The following is a 16,725-nucleotide window of genomic DNA, read 5'->3' as shown; positions in this document are numbered from 1 at the left end:
GGAACTTACTTAGTTAAAAAAGTGGCTGAGTGCACATGCGCTTCAATTAATTTATGTTCCGTCTGAGATAATTATTTGCACCATTTTCGTGTATTTGTGCGCGAATTTATGCTAAGCTGAAATAAGGGAGTAATTACTCATTGACATCCACCCGAGCGCAGCCTTACGGCTACAAAGGAAAGCTATACAGCTTTCTCAGAAACTTCGTAGTTAAAGTAAAATTCGTCCTGGTCCGGGATTCAAACCCGGGACCACCGCTTCACCGGAGCAGTCGCTCTACTAATTAAGCTAACCGGGACGGCAACCTTATGGTAGGGCGAGAGCGAATTGATCAATAACTCGAAATGGGAACAGTGTTGGTCAAAATTCGAGTTATTGATCAATTCGCTCTCGCCCTACCATAAGGTTGCCGTCCCGGTTAGCTCAGTTGGTAGAGCGACTGCTCCAGTGAAGCGGTGGTCCCGGGTTCGACCCCCGACCAGGACGAATTTTTCTTTAACTACGAAGTTTCTGAGAAAGTTGTATTTGTAGCCGTAAGGCTGCGCTCGGGTGGATGTCAATGAGTAATTACTCCCTTATTACAAGTCTACTCCACCTTGGGGGATTCCCCTAAACATTTGACCAATACTAAGCTGAAGTATCCACAGGCGGACAATAGCAACGCCTTTGGGATCCCAACACTTAGACTGTGTACCCCGTAGAAGTTTTCACACAATGAAAGCAGCTCTGGTAGAAAGGATCATTGAACAGTAGGCTCACCGCGAGCGATTTCTTGCTTCTTCCACACACAAGGACGAGTCGCGGGAGCGCGCGACTGTCGCGCGGAACGCTGTCCACGTGAGGCCCCGTGTTGGACTCAAGAATGACGTGCGCACCGGACCCACCCATGCCGAAAGAGTTCAGGCCCACCATGCCACCATTGAAGGGGGTGCATTTGGCAACGACCTTGACGCTACCGTCGTTCAGCGAAGGAATTTTCGGATTGGCTTCTTGGAAGTGCAGATTTCCAGCGATGGCGCCAGTCTCCATGGCAAGGATCACTTTGGCGATAGAGCCGAGGCCTGTGGGCAGCAAATATGACATGTCTGGCTTAAAGCCTGGAACGCGTGTAAGCGAAAAAGAGAGCAACGCGACAAGGCGGCGCGACGAAGGCGATCATGGTTCGCTCTGTCGCGTACTGGGGAAGACGCATGCACGCGACAGCGCGATACCGACGGCAATGCGAAACGGCAACAGCGCTCAGTGTTGCTGGCATAGCACACCGCGAAGGTATTCGCAAATGCAACAACAGTAAAAAAAAAAATTGCAAGAATTTAAACCGGCCGCCGTTAAACCCGCCACAAGACAAAAGCCTGTACCGTATTTCTGTGAAATAGTATCATTCTAGTTCTGCATGCATGCTTTCCTTGTCAGGCAAATCTGCTACGCTGCAACGCGCATTTTCTGGCGAACGATAACGATCGCTCGACGACAGCTAAGACCACATGCATGAAACATAAATGAGCGCTTTCACTTCGCAAAATATTCAGTCTGCCTACTGAAGCAGTTAGCAGTCAATGAAACGAACTCAATGCAATTGTTTACAAAACTGCTCATGTGCACCGACGGCTTCTGCAACTCGGCGCCAAGCCGCATCAGAATGGCCACGATGTTTATAGTACCTGTGCTGCAGGTCCCAAAGGACCTATATACTCGCATTCGACGGCATCAATAAGGCGCTCATTGAAGTTTTGGTTGGCCATCGTTCTGTAGGAAGCGCGAATACGCGGCGATCGCAATGCAACGTTTCAAAACAAAAAAAAAAGCCCGCGAAATGACCGGCACTCACGTACGCTGACCGTTTATGCTATTGGCTGATCGCGCATGCACTTCCGGGCGAACGAGCGAAATTTTCTATTTCGGCAGATCCGAGCGACGAGCCAAGCGATACATACATTTCTGTTCGCGCGAAGTCTTCGCGCGACGCGTGTCGCCGTCGCGTTCGCGTGAGTTTTCGCGTACATGCAACTCAGCCTTTAATGTGCGAGTGCAAGGTGACGACTAACACATCTAATCGCGAATCTTTGTAGCGTTTGTTGTGTTTATTTGTTCATGCTTCAAGGCTGCCGGCACGCCGCTTTATCGCTTCGTTTGTGACGCAAGACGCGCCTAGATTTATCTCGATTGATCGCATCCAGGCGGAGCCAATTCTACTTTGTGCCAGAATGTTCTAGTAACTTTCCAAGCTTTATCTGGAAGGTTCGCTATCAGCTTTAAAAAGAGCACGGCCGACAGCGGCGGTCATTCTGTTCGACGACCGCTGAGCACGCTAGTTGCTACGCCGCCGAGTGATTCAGTTCTTTGCGGGCGCAAGTCAGCCCAAATAAAGAGTTTCGTTTCGAAGACACTCTCGCTGTTTTTCTGTTCGCGGGACTGTAGTCACCACTAGTGACAATATCAAGAATTTTGTAACTGAGTCAGATGACTTCATATTCATTTACACTTGGCATGCATAATCATTCACGCGATAAACACTACAGAACAAGCAGTAGAAAGAGGTGGGACGCTATCTATCTCTCTGCACCATGAGGCTTCCAGGGCTTCTTATACATGCTACGGACTCTTTATTAACAGTACATTCTGTTTTGGCGAGCGCCATGTTATAACCAACGTAGCATGTTTAGGACGCACTGGCACCGAGCTGTACGCTCGTAGCTGCGAAGGTCAACTGTAGCGACCCCAACGCTTCCGTAATTCCGAGCTGCGAGCTGCTGCAGCAAAATGCGAGCTGTAATTCCTGCGAAAAAAAAACATCCATAACTGCCCTCTATACGGCTCTTCCCTTATAAAAATGGTCTATAGACAGTCTATAGACTTCTTATTGTCTCTACTGACTTCCTATAGGTACTGCTTTTTGTCTATACATAGTCTATAGACTGTCTATAGACAAAAGCCTACTAAAAGTGTATGGCCATAAATCTATAGATTGGTTGGTTTATGGGGTTTCACGTCCCAAAGCGACAAAGGCTATGAGAGACGCCGTAGTGGAGGTCTCCGGAAATTTCGACCACCTGGGGTTCATTAACGTGCACTGACATCGCACAGTACACGGGCCTCGAATTTCTCCTCCAAAGAAATTCAACCGCCGCGGCCGGGATCGAACCCGCGTCTTTTATAAATCTATAGATTGTCTATAGACTGTCTATGGCATTTGTATTGCCTATAGACTTTTCTCTGGATTTTGTCTATAGAGAGTCTATAGACTTTATAGACTGAAGTCTATAGGCACTATATAGACTATCGTAAAACTTTTTTTATAGGGGTTTAGCCGCATCAAGGGCAGCGTCCTCTCTTATCGTATTGTGTATTGAAAAAGAATTTTCCTGAATAACTTCTGTTGGTGCACAATAACTTCCGTTGTTCATTTTGCATCTGTATCTGCGCGACATTAATAGTTCACCTGTGGCATAACCACCATGACTTTAAAAGTGTTGCGGGGCCCATTTCAATAACAATAGCTCTGCTTTTTACCTGATGAAGCCGTACTGTCGAGCTAAGTATTTCTTCTCCTGCTACAGGGGCCGGGTCTCCCCTCTAACGAATAAAATTCTAAGCCGTCATGTAATAGACCGGAAAATTACACTAGTCTGGACACCAGCACATGCATCCCTGCCTGGTAATGAAACGGCCCACGAGTTCGCCCGAGGCTTTTCCTTCCGGGCGGACCCGAGCGAGGTGGTCTTTACAGACAGGGATCGCATGGTGACCTACAGAGAAATTACACAGCACTATCGTTTGCAACGAGCTAGACTTCCTCCAGCGGATAGATCCTTGTCCAGATACCAAGCCATCAACTGGCGCCGGTTACAAACTTACACCTTTCCAAACCTGGCCCTCTGGAGTCTTATGTACCCAGGGCAATTGTCAGACAAATGCGCAAACTGCGAACTTAGGGCCACCTTGGACCACATACTATGGGAATGTCCTCATTCCCCCCGGGAGAGACGAGGTATAAACACAAAAGATCAATGGAAGACCTTACTACTGAGCTCCGACCCGGCGACTCAGTTACAACTCGTCCGACTGGCCGAAGCCGCCGCCGAGAGTCAAGACCTTTCGGCCGTCGTCTAGGCGGGTGGCCCTCTGGCTACCCTCTTTCTGTTGGACGTTAAAAGTTTTCCTATCCTATCCTATCCTATCCTGCTACTATGTGCACGATCCTTTTCCTTCAGCCTTGAATTTCGTTCAGTTCAACTTTGCCCTCTCTGGTGAAATGCAGTGAGAATTGCAGTGCGTGCTAACTCACCGGACGCAGCTTCTCCGTGGCCTAAGTTGCTCTTCACAGCTCCAACCATGAGAGGCGTTTTGCGTCCCGGCTGGCAGAGGATGCTGGCAATGGCTTCCATCTCCTGTGTGTCCCCTGCCTTTGTTCCCGTTCCGTGAGTCTCTACATACTCTACTTTGCGAGGATCAACGTTGGCTTCGCTGTAGGTGTCACGAAGCAGCTGTTTCTGCGCCTGGGCCGAGGGGTGCGTGATTCCTGGAACGTCGCGGAACAGATTATGCAGCGCCTATATGGAATCCTCACCAAGCATACTTAATTAACACCTTAGAAGCCATTCAAAACCGAGCAGCTCGTTTTATATCCTAAAATTACAATAGACACAACAGTATCACCAGGATTAAATCTGCACTTAACATTGAGCCACTAGAGCTCCGACAGAAAATCGCACGACTCTGCCTCTTTCATAAATTATATTACAATTTTCTTGACCTTGGTGACAATGATCTTGGTGACACATTGTTACTAGCTCCCATCAGAACATCGCGCTGCCTGTTTAACCTCCTCAGCATTCGACATATGCATGAATCGACTTTGGCATTTAATAAATCTTTTCTTCCAACTGCAATAGAAAATTGGAACCTGCTACCCGACTACATTGTTAACGAGCGCGACGCTACTAAATTTCGACAGGCATTAATTAATCACTGTACTGAATAAAAGATACTGCCCATTTGTCTCAAACTTCACCCAGTTACACTTATTCTTTTTCTTGATGTTGTTGTTACCGCCTAATTCAGCCTTTCACCATTGATTATTGACCTACGTTGTAGTGTGATGTATCGTTTTTCATTTCATTGCATTGCATTATGTTTTGTTGTATTAACGTGTTATTCTCAGTTGTATTTGCTTTGTCCCCCCCCTTATGTAATGCCTCAACAGAGGCCATTAAGGGTAAAATAAATGATGATGATGATGATGATGATGATGATGATGATGATGATGATGATGATGATGATGATGATGATGCAGTTCGTGCGACCCTTCAAAACAGTGGCCCAAGAAGACTTATACTGCCTGCTGTTTGAGCACGCGTATGTCCATTACGCCTTTCCCTTCCTTTCTTTCTGCCCTGCCCCGATGCTCCTTTCCCCCGATTGCGGGAACATGCAACCTCACAATTATGTGTTCTCTAGGGGGCAATTGTAACTGCCTCAGCTTCCGTGGTCGCTGCCTCAACTCCTGTGGCGTGGTCGGAGGCGTTCGCAGAAGAGTGAGAGCAGGAGAATAATTGACAGGAGAGGGAAATCCCGCTCTGTCATAGAGAAGCTCGAGCGACACGACTCCTCTTCAACAGCGCCGGACGGTATCGAAAAGCGCTTTAATTTTTTTTTTTTTTCAGTACATTTTATGCGTACTCTCTAGGAGCATTTTCTGGCGCGCTAGGTGCTGGGGTAATTCACCTACAAAAACAGCTCGAAAGAACAAGGACAAAAGAAAATAGGACACACACAAAGAGCGCAGACACCCACTCACTGAAAAGCCCGCCTGGAGCACCGTCATACTGAGCTTAATGACCAACAAAGGTGCCGTCTTATGCCACTCTAGAAATTGTTTTAAATTGATAGTTACTGGCCCACAGCCCAAAAAGGAAATAATAACACGTTGTCGCATGTTTAATTCTTTCATAAACGTACACATATTTTACTGCTAATGCACGAAGTCATAATATGCTTAAGTAGAACGTGTTGTCGGGCTAGTTGGTTCAATACTTCAGACATCGCAGTTGCGCGAAACACACACACACAAGACAGGTTACGGGACGAGCGCAAACTTACAACTGATTTTATTCAAAATGAAAAGCACATATTTAAAGGAAGAAAAATGGAATGCACTTCGGGCATGCGCATCGAAATTATACATCACGTGACAATCAGTAGCATACTATGCCCCAAGCACGCCAAAATGTGGTTCGTGCTCTTCGGCAACCAACTCAATGAGCCTGGTTATCTGAGAGGACTCATTTCGAGGTCCGATTTTAAAGATTGCTCAACAGGTGTATGCATGTTCATTTAATTAATACAAAATATGAGAACAGTTCAACTCTCAAGATAGAAGAAAATCCCATTTTTTAAGTTTATTGGTTTCAAAATTATTGAAACGTGTTAAGTATACACGCGACGCTGCCGGAACCAACTGACCGTACCGAGACCCTCGATAGATCATTGCAGCATCAAGAAAACAATATTGCGAACCTTAGCCTTCATTCGCGTCCTCACTGCTGCGCTCCGGAGCACGTCCGCCATAATTAAATACTTTGTTCTATTTTACTTCACCCTCGTAGGGACACTGAATCAATATTGCAGTTATCGATAATCAGGCATTTTCAATGCCGCGGTTACCTTGGACCTTGTAGCCGTCCGCAGTGGCTTTGGCGTGAATCACTTTCGCGTAGATTCGACGTGCCTCGGACACCCGCTGAAGGAAAAAAGCACCCACGGTTTCACTCCTGGCGAAGCCATTGCCTGCATCAACACCACATTACAAACAGGTTAGTCTCTCTCGCACGCCAACGGCACCTCCCTGCGCGAATACTTTTAGGAATGCTGCAGCACGGAAGATAACTGCCTATTTTATTTGACGAAGGGCATTTTCAAGCGCGCCGCCAGCGCCACTGAGTTCTCTACGCGTCAAGATCGTCAAGTTCACAAGGGAGCGATCACAGCACGAGAGGCAGCAAAGGGTGTGAGCGGAGCGGACTGCAGAGGGGGGCCGCGCTACCCTACAATACAAGCGGGAACCGTTAGTGGGGGCGCCAATGTCGGCGCGGTGCTCTTGCAGATGACTCTGAGCCAGTCGCAGGAACCGCCAACGGCGGTTAAAAGCTCGAGCCCATCATGCTAAGCGTTAGCGACATGTCTGAACTCGAAATCGCGAGGATGCCGCTGCCACTAATAGCATATCCATATAGGCAGAAGTATTTTTGCCTGCTACTGCCAGCTGGCCTGATTTTCGCGATTACCATTTTGAGTTATGCCGCCGCGGTGGCTCAGTGGTTACGGTGCTCGGCTGCTGACCCGAAAGACGTGGGTTCGATCCCGGCCGCGGCGGCTAGAATTTCTTTGGAGGCGAAATTCTAGAGGCCCGTGTGCTGTGCGATGTCAGTGCGCGTTTAAGAACCCCACGTGGTCGAAATTTCCGGAGCCCTTCTCTCTCATAGCCTCAGTCGCTTTGGGACGTTAAACCCCAATAAACCAAACCAAACCATTTTGAGTTATCGTCATTCAGGTGTCATTTTTATTTAAAATAGCTTTTTCTGCAGCCATGACAGCACGACCCACATATTATTACCCCGAAGGGGTAATTGATCTCTGCGGTTTTGCTTTAGCCCTCGGACCTCCCTGGCCCATTGTGCGCTTTACTGTGCCAACAGAAACCGTGAGAATGTGTCGCAGACGAGTACACTTGGTTCCATGGGAGTAAAACCTTTCCAAAAGGTGTTTATGGCACACAGAGGGGCAGTACACGGGCAGAGCACGAGCGCCCGCCTATGCTGCGCACTCACCTCGGGAATCGAAGGGCATGCACTTCCCATCAGGCGACAGCATGCCCAGGCGCAGAAAGCTCAATGCCGTGGCTGGCTTCAGGCTGATCATGCACCCAGCAACGAGGGCCGCCTCGCACTGTTCGGAACGGAGTGCCTGCATGGCCTGGTTGAGAGCCGTCATTGTTGACGAACACGCCGTGTCCACGGAGACGCTGGGCCCTGAAAGCCGGCCACCAAGTCATTTTATGTGTCGCTTAAACTTCCTCTCGCCGAAAACTGTCCGTCGTGGTGGCTCAGTGGTTATGGTGCTCGGCTGCTGTCCCGAAAGACGCTGGTTTAATCCCGGCCCTGGCAGTAGCATTTCGATCAGAATTCTCGTTTGGGCAGGTTGGAGACCGTTCATGCTGACTTCCCAACCGGAAACAAACAAGTATGTTGTCTGTTTCGCGCTGTGAAGGCAGATCAGAAAAGAATTTTTCTATGATAACTCAATAGGCAGTGTCCTACTTCTTGAAGCTAGGTCAGGGTGTCTTAGAACGGTCAGCTACAAAAAGAAATTTAACGAAGAAGATGACACATGTGCAGTGTGTGGTAGATTTGTGGAAACAATTGAACACCTCATAATCAAATGTGATGGTATCCATCCGGATGTCGATGCAGGCACAGTCACTCTTTCTGAGGCCCTAGGGTTTGAAGATAACAACGGTCATGTAAATAAATCTGCAGTGGAAGTCAGCAAAAAGCGATTGGAGGATTGGTGGCTGAAAAGCAGAGATGGGGCATAAGGTTAAAATTGTAGGAAACCGTAGGTAAAGATGATGGCGAATCTTAATGAGAATTGCCAACACAATAAACAAACAAAAGAAAGAAAAGCTGAGCATGGTGGCAATTGCCACAACCCCGTTTCAAAGGGGGCGCTCCTATCCATCCATCCATCCATCCATCCTGCCTTTCAGGCTGTTTACATGTTTGCAGCCTAGGGGGGGGGGGGGGGGGCGGCAGGAAGTAAGCTTTATCAGGCGTGCACCGCCCGAGCGACGAAGTGTCGACCCTACGTGACTGCGCATGCGGCATTTATTTTATTTATTTATTTATTTATTTATTTACCCTCAAGGCCTAGGAGGCGTAACAGAGGGGATGGGTACAGGGGTTGAACAAAATTCCAACAAAAGAATTTGAAAAAAAAAGAGATAAAGCACACGCGTACAGGCACTCCCGCTTGGGCAGCACTGCTGCCTGCAGTATTTGGAAATAAATAAAACCTGAATCATATATTGCAGGGCTTAAGAAAAGAAACAAACTGCTCTAGACACAGCAAACAAGCGATAAAAAAAAACATGAAATAAGCAGGCTAGACAGTTATCAGGCTCGGTTATCATGAGCAAACATGACTTCTTTTTATTACTGTTTCTTTTATGTCCTCGACGGTCTGTCAAAAGGAACTCGCCGGAACAATAGATGATAGCGCTGCTTTTAGCCAGTAATTTTGCTGGTCCGTGACAGTCCGCTGAACGCCCCTAATACTGTAGAATGGGAACAGCCCGGCACTCTCGTTATCAGCCTCTTCGCCACCCGCAGTGCCACGCGTTGTTATCCCGGCGCTCCGGTGTTCCGTCACGTGTGCTTATCTTTTTTACTCGCGACTGTACATACGAATATCAACAAAGATGACATAATATTTGCTTACCACAAAAGTCAAATGCGTAAGACAGGCGATTGGCGAACAAAGCCCGGGAGCAACCAAGTAAGTTATAGCCGTCGAGCTTTTCTGTGTCCAAGCACAACACCTCGCTAGATTCGGAGTCACCGCATCCAACAAGGACGCCGATCTTTCGACCCCGCAGTGTTTCCGGGTCGTAGCCGGCGTCCACGATGGCCTCGTACGATGTCTCCATTAGAAGGCGCATCTGAGGGTCCATTTGGTGTGCCTGCCTTGGGTGCACGCCGAACAAGTGAGCGTCGAACAAGGACAAGTCGCGGATTGTGCCCATGCGCTCCGGAAGGCCCAGGCAGCCTGCGAGTGAGAGATGAGAGGTATCCGAACATTACTATTTCAACTGCGGTTAATAATTTATAATGATTGTTTTTATGTTAAATTGCTCTATCCTTCCGTAAAAGGTAGTTAACGCCTACGATGCCAGGGCTCACCGCTAGTTTGCAGTGCCGGTGCCGGGCATTAAAGTGTGCACAGGTGGTACTCACTAATGGATAAGAGACAAACGCTTCTTCAGCTATTTAGTTCGGTTTGGTTTGGTTTATGGGGTTTAACGTCTCAAAGCGACTAAGGCTATGAGAGACGCCGTAGTGAAGGGCTCCGGAAATTTCGACCACCTGGGATTCTTTAACGTGCACTGACAGCGCACAGTACACGGGCGATGTCAGGGGACGTTAAAGAACCACAGGTGGTCGAAATTTCCGGATCCCTCCACTACGGCGTCTCTCATAGCCTTAGTCGCTTTGAGACGTTAAACCCCATAAACCAAACCAAACCAAACCGAACTAAATAGCTGAAGTTCATTGCTGCCCTATGTTCAAGCTGCGACAGTGTAAAGCCACACGCGGATACAGGCGCAGAGAAAACAGACTTCTATCTTGACCCCGGAAAGCGAGACGTCTTTTTATAGCCATCACAAAAAGACCGCCCAAAACAATAAATGTAACCAAACTCTCGGTCACTAAAGAAAGTACCTATACCGGTAAGAAAAAGAAGATGTCAAAAAATACGGATAAAGAACACCTTTTACGAAAGTGGGTACATACTGTGGATGTTGCGTACCCTCAGATTTATCCGAGTTGTTCGCAGGCGCCTTTGACGAAAGTGGGTACATACTGTGGATGTTGCGTACCCTCAGATTTATACGACTTGTTCGCAGGCGCCTTTGACGAAAGTGGGTACATACTGTGGATGTTGCGTACCCTCAGATTTATACGACTTGTTCGCAGGCTCCAACAGGCGAAAATTTTAAGGTGTTTAGCAAAAGTTGTCCCACTTTTCGCCCTCTCCCCTGATAAAGAACACCTTTTACGAAAGTGGGTACATACTGTGGATGTTGCATACCCTCAGATTTATCCGAGTTGTTCGCAGGCGCCTTTGACGAAAGTGGGTACATACTGTGGATGTTGCGTACCCTCAGATTTATACGACTTGTTCGCAGGCGCCTTTGCCGAAAGTGGGTACATACTGTGGATGTTGCGTACCCTCAGATTTATACGACTTGTTCGCAGGCGCCTTTGACGAAAGTGGGTTCATACTGGGGATGTTGCGTACCCTCAGATTTATACGACTTGTTCGCAGGCGCCTTTGACGAAAGTGGGTACATACTGTGGATGTTGCGTACCCTCAGATTTATACGACTTGTTCGCAGGCGCCTTTGACGAAAGTGGGTACATACTGTGGATGTTGCGTACCCTCAGATTTATACGACTTGTTCGCCGGCGCCATTGACGAAAGTGGGTACATACTGTGGATGTTGCGTACCCTCAGATTTATACGACTTGTTCGCAGGCGCCTTTGACGAAAGTGGGTACATACTGTGGATGTTGCGTACCCTCAGATTTATCCGAGTTGTTCCCAGGCGCCTTTGACGAAAGTGGGTACATACTGTGGATGTTGCGTACCCTCAGATTTATACGACTTGTTCGCAGGCGCCTTTGACGAAAGTGGGTACATACTGTGGATGTTGCGTACCCTCAGATTTATACGACTTGTTCGCAGGCGCCTTTGACGAAAGTGGGTACATACTGTGGATGTTGCGTACCCTCAGATTTACACGACTTGTTCGCAGGCGCCTTTAACGAAAGTGGGTACATACTGTGGATGTTGCGTACCCTCAGATTTATACGACTTGTTCGCAGGCTCCAACAGGCGAAAATTTTAAGATGTTTAGCAAAAGTTGTCCCACTTTTCGCCCTCTCCCCTGATAAAGAACACCTTTTTCGAAAGTGGGTACATACTGTGGATGTTGCATACCCTCAGATTTATTCGAGTTGTTCGCAGGCGCCTTTGACGAAAGTGGGTACATACTGTGGATGTTGCGTACCCTCAGATTTATACGACTTGTTCGCAGGCGCCTTTGCCGAAAGTGGGTACATACTGTGGATGTTGCGTACCCTCAGATTTATACGACTTGTTCGCAGGCGCCAACAGGCGAAAATTTTAAGGTGTTTAGCAAAAGAGGTCCCACTTTTCCCTCTCTCCCCTAATAAAGAACACCAGTATGAAGACAGGCAGAACCTGCGATGAGCGTGCACACAGAAGCTCGAATTGGTCTTGCTAATCGTTCTTGCTGTTGGCGGTGATGTTGCAGCTGCAACTTCAGGTGTGTTTAAACTCGTTGCATCCTACTCTGTTCAAGCCGAGGGGTACTGTAGTGAAGCGCTCCCACTTTTCACGATTATAATTTCCAGGAATAAGTGTTTAAAATGTTACGTCTCCCAAAGATGACCATGCCATATGCTCCCAGCGCGAGCTGCATCTTGACGGTGCGTAAACGAAAGGTTTCAATAGATGCTGATTTGCCTTTGTGTGAGACACAGATACCGTTCTTTCGACACACCACCTCTGCGCCTTGTTAAAATGCAACCAGTGATTTTCTGTATACTTAAATGAGAAGCTGTAAATATAGTTCGCAATCATGGAAACACTGCCGAGCCCGCTCATTTCATACCTCGAGGCCAGCGGGCCTCGTCGTCGGTGAGAAAGTCGACGCCAGAGTAGAGCTTCTTCTTGAACTCGGCGAAGTCATCCGCTTGTGGGAACCGGGCCGAGAAGCCCGTGATTGCAATTTCATCCTTTGCCATTCTCTCCTGCAGTGGGAAGAAAAAATTCAGGGGACACTTTGGCTCCCTAAAGTGCTGCAAGGCGAAAGCGTTTCCTGACGCACTGTTTGTTGTTTTTATTGTTTTTTATTTTTATTTTAATATCTTTTTGTTTTATTTAGTTTCTTATTTTTATTGTTTTTTATTTTTATTTTCATATCTTATTTTTATTTCGTTTTTATTTTTGTTTCTTTTCTTATTTTTATTTTTTATTTTTCCTTTTCTTGACTTTATTCCTTTTATTTTATTTATGAAACCCATGCATTCACTAGATGCGCCTTTATTCATGCTCGAACCTTGAGCCTTCGTGGCGGAGTGGTAGCGTCTCCGCTTCAAATGCCAAAGGCCCTGTTTGATTCCCACCCTCGGCGCAGTTTCTTTTTAAGCAGTGACGCCGAAAGGCGGACAAATCTGCCGACGCGTCTGTCGACACGGCTGCCGACAGTGTCTGCTAACGACAGTATGAGGCATTAAAGGCTTTCGCCTTAAAACCAAAAAAAAAGTGCTTAGCCATCGCTTGGGTGATAGGAAAAATTCGGCCTTAATTAAACGCCGGCCTTTCGAGGTCATTACGGACGACCGTTCCCTATGTTGGCTGTCCTTCGTAAAATATACAAGTGGCCAGCTCGGTCGCTGGGCGTCACGCCTTAAACGGTGAGACGTTCCTGTGGTCTATCGCTCTGGCAGAAGCCAACACTTTGTCTCGCTCACCTCTGCCCACTGAATGTGCTTGGTCATCCACCATCGACTGGGCTCCATTTTCGTTGAGCGAAATGGACACCGAGCAGCCCAAGGATCTCTGAGCCGCTTCTCTTGTCAGCTTTCTTTCGACCCTTCGGTTGTTTCGGTGCCTCGAGCAGTGCGCCGTCAGGCAGACTACTTTGGAATTCGAGATGGGCTGTTTTATTGCGAAAGCAATACTACTTGCACTTTGCACGGTGACCACCATCGTGCCGCGGCGGTGACCATCATTGACCTTCATTTGACCTTGATTGCATTAATTGGATTAGATTGGATTACATTAGATTCGATTGGACTGGATTGGACTGGACTGGATTGAATTGGATTGGATTAGATTACATTAGATTAGAGTAGATTACATTGGATTGGATTCTATTGGATTGGAGTGGAGTGGATTGGATTGGAATGGAATGGATTAGATTGGATTGGATTGGTTTGGAATGCATTGGATTGGATTGGATTGGATTGTATAACCAATGCATCACCACAAGTCTAACCACAAGCACCACCACCAGCTACACTACCAGCTGTACCATGGTGTAGGTATGGATATTGCTTTCGCAATTACCGGGCTTAACCAAGCTAAGCCACAGCGAATTTTTAGGCTCGAAATTACCTCTGTGACGTCCGCAAATGGCTCCTTCTCATCCACTGGAATTTACGATGCCAAATACGCTCTGCAATTGACAATGGCCCGCAAGCTCCTCACGCCGGTGCCTTAAAGACTTATGCACCGCTTCACCTCCGCTATTACTGGCACGGCTTCTACAACTACTTCCGAAGGTTTTCCCATTCCTGCCCCCACTGTCAACGCCGCAAGCCCGGTCACCACAGTTCGACCGCCCCGATGTCTTCCTCGCCCACCCAGGCCTTTCGATAGAGTTGGCATATACCTGTACGTACCGCTTCCCTACACTGCTGCCCGAAACCGCTGGAACATCTCCACTATGGACTACTCATAGTAGCACGTCGAGACCGCCGCCCTCCCTGATGCTACGGGACGGAACCTTCGTCTTGCACCTCGTCATACTTGAACACGGAACACGCCGTGAACACTTGAGCGGCTGTAGAATAGTGTTTCTGCTTGAGTTAGTGTCATCCTTTCTGCAGCAGTCTGACGTTATTCATTGCACCACTACAGCCTACCGCTCACAGGCTAACAGCCTCACTGCACGCTTTGAACAGATATTAGGCGACCTGTTTCAATGTACAGTCGAGCGCGATTTGAAGGTTATCGCGCGAGCGTCGACCAGCCTAGCACTCCAGACACCTGGCGGCCGGTTTTGGAACAGGAAAAATCAAGATTTCGCACTCTTCTCTCCCTCGTTCGCTGTTCCGTACAACAGCCATAACTCCCGCGACAAACCCACCGCCCTTTCTCTCTATTCTAAGCTTTCCATTGGTTGCGATAAAGTGTGGGCTTGGTTACCTCGTATCTTCGTGGGCGATAACAAAATTGGTGGGGAAGATCTGGTAAAGCCATTGCTCGGCACTTTTTGATTTTAACGACTTTGAAGTTGGAAAAAATACATCAACGTAGCATCGCCTCGTCATATCGCCTTTGTTACCAGATAATACCGAAGAATACGTCGTGCGCACTACAATCACTGCCTGTTCGCAGAACCAAAAAAAAAAAGAAACTTATAGCCCAGCAGGGAGTGACGGCTGTTGAAGGAACAGCAAAAAGAGTGCGCCTCGGCAGAGAATTCTGGGCCATGGCGCTGTTCATGTTCCCGGTCGACGCTCGCACGATAACCTTCAAATTGCGCTCGACTGCGCGGTTGAGGACCATTCGAACTGGGACGTAGTGCTACCCTTCGTCCCGTAAAGTCGCGATCAGAATGACCTGCAGCGCCCTGGCGGCCACCTTGTCCTGGTTTGCCTTTGATAGAAAATTAATACGCTGTGCTGCACAGTACCACGCGCGCGGGCACGCTGCTCGACAGATATTAAAGAACTTTGCAGCAGCGCCCGACTCGCATTGCTTCGTGACATCATCTCGTGCCACCTTATGCGTGTTGCAAGTCATACTGCGCGTGATAGTACGTAAGCCTACAACACCGCCACTCAGAGCGCTACTGGTTTCTCGCCATGTTTCCTCATGTACGGACGTGAGCCTTAACTGCTCACCACTTCACGCCATTCTACCTGACTGACCCGATTAATCGGAGTCTCCAAGCGTTCCCGAAGGCTTCGAACGTGCTGAAAAGTGCCGGTAGCTTGCTCGGTGGTGCGCCTACGACGACCAGAGGCGCCAATACCACTTCGACAACTCGCAATCCCTGGCTTGGCTGCGTGTGCCGTCTGCCTCTCCTGGTCTCTCCTCCGAGTTGCTTCCGAGTGCCACGTACCCTACCGCCTCCTGGAGCGTACTTCTCCAGTTACCTGCATCATCGAGCCCTGAACGCACTCCCCAGATCTTCGAAGACGTGGGCGAGACACTGCCCATGTGTCCCGCCGCACTTCGACGCATGCGTCGTGCGGTCCACCGAAGTTGCCAGGGTAGCTTCCTCTTCCCCCGGGGCCGATTGTAAACACGAATATGATCGGCAGCTCCAGCTGCCGCGCTGACGCGCGAAGTGTTCAAACCAGACATGTGTTTTCCTGCTTTGCCCAGTACTGCAGTCGAGCATGTCCTGCCGATAAGCATCGTTTATAACAGAAGAAAGAATCATAGTCTCAACATACAGCAAAATATTGAGCTCAGATTCAAAGGCCGTTGCCAGATAATTGTCAGCACCACTAATAGTTCAGATATTGTTTAGCCCCGAGTTCCGGACAAAGGTCGTTTGATCCATTCGGGGCAACGAGTCCGATTTGGGCGGTGAAATAACACGAAGCTCTGCTTTATTCTTAATAACTGCGACACAGACAGCTTTTCTTGTTTAAAAAAAGGCCGATTTTCTATTTTCACGCTTAACAACGAGAATCTGTCTGGTCATAGCAGTGAATTTTCTTTCTCGTTGTCCCCTCTCAAAAGGACGTTTTCACAACAATCTGTTCTTTATTTCACATGTTCTTGTCTACTACTGCCAAGAAAAAAACTCAGATTCTGTTTGACTTTCGCCACTCCCTTCCCCGACGCCAGTGCTTGCAACTATGTTCGCCAGCTAATGCCTCTCTGAAGCGCACAGGAAGCCTCTGAGTCACTGCTGCGGCAGGCAGTCATGGTAAGAGAGAGCTAGGAAAAGGCTCTTTGAAGTACAGATTCAGCACAGCGAGCGAGCGGGAAGCCTCAGTAACCTGACCACGGTTTCGACAAAAGGACTCGTCTTCGTCTGAGCAATTAAGGTCATTTTCGGTGAAGATCACATCGGCCCCATCACACAAGGATGAAAGACTGAAGTTGGACAAGGGC

At 48.1% G+C, this 16,725-nt stretch overlaps 1 protein-coding gene across 1 annotated transcript in view; it reads right to left on the bottom strand.

Annotated features, from left to right (window-relative positions):
- LOC149348108 (fatty acid synthase-like) overlaps positions 1-12,611 on the bottom strand; it is an 87,975-nt gene extending 75,364 nt beyond the window's left edge. The window contains exons 1-6 of the mRNA XM_089585738.1: positions 12,476-12,611; positions 9,496-9,822; positions 7,827-8,027; positions 6,664-6,786; positions 4,286-4,519; positions 760-1,061 (exon numbers count right to left, since the gene is read on the bottom strand). Of these exons, the coding sequence (XP_089441864.1) occupies positions 760-1,061; positions 4,286-4,519; positions 6,664-6,786; positions 7,827-8,027; positions 9,496-9,822; positions 12,476-12,608 (1,320 nt within the window). The 5' untranslated portion in view covers positions 12,609-12,611. The remainder of the gene's footprint in view (positions 1-759; positions 1,062-4,285; positions 4,520-6,663; positions 6,787-7,826; positions 8,028-9,495; positions 9,823-12,475) is intronic.
- Positions 12,612-16,725: the final 4,114 nt, after the last annotated feature.

This window comes from Amblyomma mixtum, chromosome 4 (genome assembly GCF_055824585.1).
Source record: "Amblyomma mixtum isolate Tamu chromosome 4, ASM5582458v1, whole genome shotgun sequence".
Taxonomy (NCBI): Eukaryota; Metazoa; Arthropoda; class Arachnida; order Ixodida; family Ixodidae; genus Amblyomma; species Amblyomma mixtum.
This window is presented reverse-complemented; position numbering and strand designations above follow the sequence as displayed.